This window comes from Pavona decussata, unplaced genomic scaffold (genome assembly GCF_977016875.1).
Source record: "Pavona decussata unplaced genomic scaffold, jaPavDecu1.1 SCAFFOLD_58, whole genome shotgun sequence".
In the NCBI taxonomy this organism is placed as follows: Eukaryota; Metazoa; Cnidaria; class Anthozoa; order Scleractinia; family Agariciidae; genus Pavona; species Pavona decussata.
This window is the reverse complement of record NW_028145480.1, coordinates 138888-147500: the sequence shown is the minus strand read 5'-3', so window position 1 is coordinate 147500 and position 8613 is coordinate 138888. Positions and strand designations below refer to the sequence as shown.

At 41.2% G+C, this 8613-nt stretch overlaps 1 protein-coding gene across 2 annotated transcripts in view; it reads left to right on the top strand.

The window, feature by feature from the left end:
- The window catches only part of LOC146479449 (DNA topoisomerase 2-alpha-like), a 38761-nt gene extending 37325 nt beyond the window's left edge, over positions 1-1436 (top strand). For both annotated transcript variants that reach the window (XM_085110321.1, XM_085110320.1), the window contains exon 24: positions 766-1436. In XM_085110321.1, the coding sequence (XP_084966447.1) occupies positions 766-987 (222 nt within the window). In that variant the 3' untranslated portion in view covers positions 988-1436. The remainder of the gene's footprint in view (positions 1-765) is intronic.
- The last annotated feature ends 7177 nt before the right edge of the window (positions 1437-8613 follow it).

Sequence of the window (8613 nt, the reverse complement as noted above, 5' to 3'; positions counted from 1 at the left end):
AGAGAAGAGAGAACTTTCGAGAGAAGCGAAACGAGACTCACAGCTTTATTGTAATCATGATCATCGTAGCTTTTTCGCATGGAAGGGCTTTAAATTATGCAGGGTGCATTTCATGATCATCATCATCATCGTCATCGTCGTCGTCGTCGTCGTGACACCTCCGGGTGTTGTGTTAGACCACGTGGCCGTTCCTTTCACTTTGAACGGTCCTTTGCTACGCCTTCCACCTCCTTCCACGAGGTAAAGCCAAGCCTCCTCACACATTCCACCACAGGGTGATATTAAAAGCTCTTGCTGTGTCAAGTAAAGGTTGACTTTTGCTCAGCATTAAGTGACGATGCCTCTTTTTGCTACTTAGGTCTCGGGATAGTCCGAGAAAGTTGGGTTTCTTAACTGCAGCGCCTGCTAAAACAGAGAGATTTTTGAGCGGCTTATAACTACACGGGAAAAGAAGGTCTTGGCAAAGGTTACTGGAATCCGTAGAGTAAATTAGGGGTAATCATGCATTTTCAAAGAAAATATTTATTAAGCTTCAAGTTGGGGAAAAAATGTCATACATTTTTTTTGCATCTTGGCGCTTTATAAAATTATTGTTAGTTAATTATCTCTAAAAAATGCCTGATTACACCCAATTTTCTCTTTGGATTCCAATAGCCCTTGCTAAGATCTGCTAGTCATAAACCGCGCAAACATACTTCTGAGTTAGTAGGCACCGTCCTTAACAAACGGTTCCTTCCCTTTTTAATTTTCTGAAATTGTCCACAGCCCCAGAAATCGCCACCGAAAAGAGCCAAACGAACCGTGGACAGCTCAAGCGACGAAGAGCCTCTGGAGACCGCTGCACCCAGTCGAGCTCCAAGGGCCGGAAGAGCTAAGGCTCCAGTAAAATACTTTGTGGAAGAAAGCGAAGACGAGGAAAGCGACGAGAAGGAGGAGGAAATTAGCAAGGGTTGGTCGCTTTCTGATAGTGATTTTGATGGCGAGTAGTGGTGTTTGGGTGAAAGCTGGCTTTATCTCTGAACTTTAGGAGTTCTCGGTCTACGTATCTTTTGCAAGCTTACAAACACAGCTCAAACCATCAGTTAACTGGCTCGCAATCCTGTGTAATTCTATTAGTGCTGTGAGCCGTATGCAACGGACAATTTGTGAGCAGATTTGTATCGAATTATCCTCCCACGACAGTTTTACGTTTGCAATCGTGGCTCCACCATGGTGACTGTGCATTGCAACAGCATTCTAAAGTAAGCCTTTTGCCCTGTATCGGCCTCCAATAAAAACGGCTTTTGCTGAAGGAGGGGCACGGGTGGGACGTGTTCTCCTGCATTTGTTGCAGAAACTGTAAATAGCACATTATTTGTATGAAATTAGTCCTTTTGAAATCTTCACGTTGAGTTCTACTTATTAAACCAGGGGTGATAAACTGAAGAAAGGCTGGATGTGGACTTGTCTTTAATTGTATTCTTGTTTCTGTGGGAGCCTTCGCGCTTAACCTCACTTTGGAAGGAGAAGGCTGGTTGCACATGAACAAGGTTTTCTTGACAAGATTTTTTGACAAATTTGATTTATGGTTTAAGCAATGAACAAGTTTTCCGTGAATTTGCTCACAAAATGGAGTACCAGATTTTGAACAAACTCAATTTTTTAGGAAAATCCTGACAAATTGTGTCGTACACGAGGATGTAAACTTGTGAAATGGAGATTTGTCAAGAAAAACATGCTCGTGCACAACCAGCCTAAAGGGAGTGAACTTGTTCAATGATCACACTGTGAATTATTCACGGGCTCGACTAGAACCACTCTTGTATAGGTCAAACCACACCCTACAATATACTGCCCAGTACATTTTATTTAAATATGTTTGGTTACTTTAAGATTTCATTCACAGACTCAAAAGTTAGAACCTCCTTGTTCAGCATAGTAAACAGCACCACAGGTAAGACCTGCTTAGTAACTTTCATTTGAATGGTCACACTATATGATTCCATCCACAGACTCAAATGTTAGAACATAGTAAACAGCGACACAAGAAACTATTACAATAGACTGTATTTGAATGGAAACACTTTTTAAAAAAGATCCGGGTCAAACTTCGAACTTTTCCCAAATGGGTAAAGCTCGACCGTTGGGTCAAACATCGAACATAATTCGTCCAATCAAATTCAGAGCAGCAAAAACGAATCTTTCGGTCAGCAGGATTTATTCATTAAGTTCGTATGATGAAAGGATCGACGTTTGTCCCACAGTCGTTCTCCCGGGATAGTAAATCGAACGTTCGAAAATCGAACTCAATCCGTGGATTGAGTTCGATTGAGTTCGGCAATCGAACGAAATCGAACACCAGACTTTCAGTGAGTTCGATTTCCGAACAAATCGAACTCAATCCATCTGATTGTGTTTGATTGAGTTCGGAAACCGAACTCAATCGAACACAATTTAATTGATTGAGTCCGATTGGCTCTGGTAAACCTATACAAAGCAAGCCCATCAAAGCAGGTTTTTCTTGTGCTTTGTTACACTTCATTCAATAACAGAACCCCATTTATAAACCGTTCACGGCAGTTAAGAGAACAGAAGAGAGCAGAACAAAGCTATCATTATTCCCGCGGGCGTATTCCGAAATTGTCGTACCCTTTCCTTTTTTAGCTAACTTACAACTGCGGAATGACAAATCGAAGGGTTACTTTTATGCAAAAATAGAAGCAAATTACTAAAAAACTTCGCCATCCTTGACGTCAAAGCGGCATTCCTGGTAGCCTTTTTACTACGCATTTGAAGCTTACAATCCACAGGGCATCTGAAGCCATTTCTGCGTAATTTTATCGTTTACGAAAAACACGCCGTGCGCTACACTCCGGACTGAAGTAACTCGAGCTTCCAAGATCTGGTTAGGGATTTTCAAAGCCTGTTTTACACAAATCACGAGTTCGAAAATCGAACGTTCGATTGGGTTCGATTGATTTTTTTTCTTTTCGGTGAGTTCGATTTCGTTCGATTGCCGAACTCAATCCACGGATTGAGTTCGATTAAGTTCGATTGAAATTTAGTTCGATTGGGTTCGATTTACCATGCCGGGCGTTCTTCACACTGAACTTGTTGGTCGATCCAAATTGAGTCAAACGTCGAGCTTATCATGAACTTTTAAATTCAGGGACACCCAACAGATCGTTTCGTTAAATTATCTGTTCGGAAGGCGCTTTATCCCCTACAATTTTCTAAAGGGAATTTTCACCTCGAACGTTCGTGATATGGGAAATTTAAGGCCTGGTGTTTTTCGGATTGATAAAAATGTGGTTTCAGGTACCGAAGAAAGGTCAGCTAAGATTTGGGGAAAGGAAAAAAGACCTAAGGTTCAATAAAATTTTCGGGAAATGGACAATATGCCCTAGAAATTTCGAAAAGACTCGAGTTCCCCTAGAATGACCGAAGAGATAAAGATATCATAGCGCGGCCTGAAATGAACCTACAGAGCTTTTAGAAGCACTCCACATAGCCTAAAATGGTGTTCCAAAGGATTTGAGAGAAAACTGTCGCTGGGTGCCCCTGTTAATTCGCTCATTTTAGTTCTTTTGGTGAAAAGTTCGACTTTTGACCCGGCTCAAGAGTTTAGAAACATCTTGTACAACGCAACAGGCTCACAGGAAAGCACAGTTCGACAGATTCCAATTTGGGTGGTCCCGTTAGGATGAAACCACATTACACGTAAAGCTCCAACAGCACTGCATATCTCACCAACCCAAGTATCTTCATCCAATTACGAGGAAGGATTGGATAGACGCGAAGGCGAGAAATGCCGGATTTCCTGAAGACATCTTTCTCCTCCTTTGGGAAGCCATTATTTCATGCGGGATTGCCACCCATGTAAAATCCGAAGACATTTTATCGACCACAAACCAATTCTCACTGAACATTGGTATTCACGCACAGGAAAAATCCTTCCGAAATACATGGTTGTAAAGCCGCAAAACATTAAGTGAAAAAAAAAATTCCTTGACCATAGGAAAAATTGTACACAAACCTCGCGGGAAGCCCCGAAAATGTCCCAAACTTGACGCAAAATAACTGATTTCCGTGACCTTACAACACGTTTTTCTTGACTGTGGCAAGCCTGTGGTTTTCTCATAATTGAGTAATTGGAATGCGAACTCAGAAAATTGTTATCGCTTTACAAGGGGATTCTTGAAGAAGTAATCCCTTACCCTACTATCGTCCTTAAATCATTCAACGTGTCGTGTAAAATAATTATGATAAATTACTTGAGCTGTTAATGCACACCCCTGAGGTTAATTTGCTGCATACACTTTTATAAGAATTTATTTTATAAGAATATCGGGGCGAGGCTGAAATTTGCGAAATTTTAAGAACACTTTAAGAACAAACCCGAGGCTGAGATTTTGAAAAGAATAATTTTGAGTGTTGAAAATTTGTAAATACGATACCATTACAGTCGACTCCCGATAACTCGAACCTTCAAGGGAAATTGAAAAAGGTTCGAGTTATCGCGAGTTTGAGTTATCGAGGGTAAAATTATATAGAAAATGACATGAAAGGAAAGGAAAATTGGTTCGAGTTAGCGCAAGGTTCGAGTTAGCGACGGTTCGAGTTATCGGGAGTCGACTGTATATGTTTTCAACTAAACCGTATAAAATTCTTCTTTTCTCTTAACGGCAAAACTAGCCAATAAAACGGTCAAAACCAGCACAAGCCAAATGTTCGATGCTAATGACGGTTCGATACAGGGCAGAAAAAGGGAGAGAAAAGGCCTTCCTTCACTTTCTGCTCCCTCCCCCCTCCCCTTAGCCTACTCTTAAGAATGCCGGATACTCAGGTTAGCCCGGGCCGGGCCTCGTTCATTCATAGAACGTTGTGCGCGTGGAGTTGTGGGACGTGTGTATTGTGAAAAGATCCGCAGGTCAGACCTTCCCATTACGCCCCACGCCGCTGTTTTTCTGCGTCAGATTCGATCACCTGCTTGGGGACGAGGCAGCCAAAAGAACGTGCTGCTCTTATCAACAGCTGCACAAATAGCTTTTTTAATCCCCACCGACTCCTAAGATCTGTACTTCGTTTTGGCAAGTAATAATAGAACTACAATTCAGGGAGGCAGCACTTTTGCACATTTCCTGCTGTGATCCCAGCGATATAATCTTTATGAAGTCTAGTCAGTAGATTATTCATCTATAAAGTATTTCAGTTGAATCGTGTTACAATCTTTGCATGTTGTAAGCACAGATTAGACCGCTTCGATAGGCCGGAAATCATGAGACTCTTTCGTTATAATCCAGCGAAGATGAACGTGTGGTACGTTTGATTTATTACTGATAACTAAGCAGGGATAAAAGCTTTAAGTAGATTGATCTCAAGATTGAAAAGCCAACGATTTAACCTTTTCACTCAAGAGGGTGCAAGGTAAAAACTGAACAGCCGGAATTTTGTTTTAAAGGTATTCAGTTTTAAACGGAGGACCACACAGTGTATTCTCAGTCTATTATGTCCTTGAGGAACTATTTTTTCAAGGTCGCACTTTAAGAGATTCTTGAAAACCCGTACAGCAATGTTTTTTCTCTTGATCCCGGCAGTGAAAGAGATGAAAATGATACGCGCGCAGTTTTGTGATGAAACTCAAGATTATTCATGAAAATGCTTCTCAAAGGCTCTTTGCTGAGCTGAGGACAGCTTATGCCACTCCCTACAGGCATACTTGTGTCCAATGTTCAAAGTCTAACACCCGCCCTACAAAAAAAAAAAAAAAAGAAAAGAAAAGAAAAGGAAGATAAAATACTTGTTTTGGATACACAGAAATTCCAAATGATATTCCTTTATAAACAAAGTTTGACGCATTTCCTTGCAGAAACATTCTGTGGTGAATAGACCGTATTCGTATTCTCGATATTAAACTGGACTAGCTTGCAATGGAGGCTCTTGTGGGGGAATTTATTAAAACATGTATTTGCATTTGTAAATATTCACTCGTTCAAGCCTCGCGTGCAAGCTAATTCGAGTTCAACACAGAGGATGATGATTTTTGAACTCTACTCTGAGTTCATTTTGTGTGCGCGGCGTGTAAAACTAAATGAGATGGAATTTCAGTGGAATCCACGGAGTGGCTTTTCTCTTCGCGTTTTCGAGGTCGAATTGGAATTTGGAAATGTTGTGTTTTGTGTAGGGAGGAAACCCGGAGTACCCGGAGAAAAACCCCCGGAGCAGGGACGAGAACCAACAACAACCTCGACCCACATATGACGCCGAGACCGGGAATCGAACCCGGGCCACATTGGTGGGAGGTGAGTGCTCTCACCAATGCTCCATCCCTGCTCCCCAAACGGCCCAGCTTTTAAACTGGAAGTGTAAAAGTTTTATTTGTCAATATTTGTCGTTAAAAACTTCTAACAGTGTTCATTCAATTAAGTTTTCTGCATGAGCGTGTACTCACAAGGGCTCAGATTGTTGGTAACGAGTGTGAACGCGCCTTGTTTTATAATACAGTGACACAAATTACACAAATTATTTCGGCTCGCGTGTTTAATCCGCTCAGTGTGGCTTGACTGGCGTCACAGTACCCTTTCACATGTTTACAGGAGTCTTGATACAAGCAAGATATGCTGATGTATCATATATTGCTATGAATAAAGATTACCATGAATAAAACTGTGCCATCCACAGGCGGACTTTAAAAAGTTCTTGACACAACTTGAAGTATAGCTGATAACAGCATCAAGTAAACGAAGGGATAAAGTAACCTTCAAAATTCTCTAATTTTGGGCTTCAGGAATCCGCCAACAAAGCAATATTACACGCTGACCTTTCTTGCCAACAACGTGTCAAATGGTTGGGTTTTAACAAAACCACAAACCGCACGAATTAAGAAGGGAAAGTACCTTCAGGAAATCCGGCACTTCTCGCCTTTGGGTCTGCGTAACCTCTGTCACATCAGCCATAAATCCTTCACTTCAAAAATAGGAAGTAGATACTTTGGGTTGATGAGATTTGCAGCGTTGATGGAGTCTCGTGTCTGTAAAGAAGAAACCAAATTAAAGAGATTGATAAATTTAGAGAAACTGATACAGACTTAAAAAATCCGGGGGCGGGGTTACTCCTCGGAATTTCTGTACGGCTCAGTTCTCCAAGCCATGTTCCTATTTCAGACAAAAATATGAAATGTTTCGGTGCCCTTTTTTAAACGTGGCCTCTAAAATCATATCTCATTTTCATACCTGGTGTCTAGAATCCATACCCTTTTCAGACTTCAGAACCAAAATGGTTAAAATCTATACCCTATTTCGCTCAAAAACCATACCTTCTGGTGCGGTACATACCGAATACTTCTATATAGCTTTCAAATGGGAGAATCTCACCCCCTCCCCCCACCCTCCAACCCCCAGGGATCGCTGTTTCTTTCATTTAAGGTAGTTTTCAATTCAAGTCGAGGCATACAGTTTTGAGGACGCATAAGCAATGCAATTCCTCCTTAACCTGGTTTCATAGAGTTATTTCTTATTTTCAGTTCAACGGTATTTTTTCAGAATGACTTAGTGTGGTCAAACTCCAGTCAAATGTACTGTAGTGCAATGTGAAACAAGAACCTTGATGATAAACAAGGCCGGAGATTTAGATTAGCACATTGAAAATCTTATTAATAAATGATAAATGCTCTTAAACGTCTGGGTCTTGCCATAGAATTGCTGTACATGTTTGTTTGGTCAGACAACAACCAGAACAACGAAGTCGAGCATTACCGATTATAAATAATAACAACGGATTCTATGTACTTGCCGTTGAAACAAAACCCACTATGTTTAAACCAGTGATTACTACTTCTTTGATGCACCGCGAAGCCTAACGATTGTCAACGATTCAATATTTCTGCCTCCCACTAGCCTTCACGATTTTTACCAAACAGGGTCTCGATCGAGACTCATGCGCTCATCTTATAAGTAAATTACATCGAGATGTGAAGGGGAAACATCTTTCCATAAAGTGCTAGTTAAACATGCTCGCTTGTTAGCGACGCGCAAACTTTCTGAGTACAACAGTTTTTTTTACTGGTATCAGAAGTTAGAGGGCTAAGGGATTGTCGTTAATAACAGCTAGCTGGCTATAATTTCATGAAGATCTCCCTCCTTCCCCTTTCCCCTTCTATTCAGGGTTGTAATATATCTCCATATAGCCTGAGTGTCATGCTTTTCGGAAGGGGGGGGGGGGGGGGGGGGTTGGGGGAAAGAGGGAAAATGAGAGAGAAGCCTTCCTTCCCTTTCTGCCTCCTCCGCTCTCCTATGGTCTAGTTAGGAAGGCCTGATACTGGACCAGCGTTTTGCCGAGCGAGTCTAACGTGGTAGACGGGGTTATGATAACATTACGGCTACTTTCAATGTTTGTTGAAGATACAGAACATTTTTTTGTTTAAAATTTGTCTTTGAAGAGATTTGGATTCCCAAATCAGTATATAAACATGCAAAATGATATTTTGCTGCGTGATTCGAAGTTTGACGTCGTGCTTGAAGGGTTAATTGTATTTTTAATGTTTGATACGTTTGTTTAAACTTACCAGCCCATATTTTAAAAGTAAACAGTAGCAAATGTGAAATCGTAAACCCAGTTCTGGCAGTTTGGATAAGA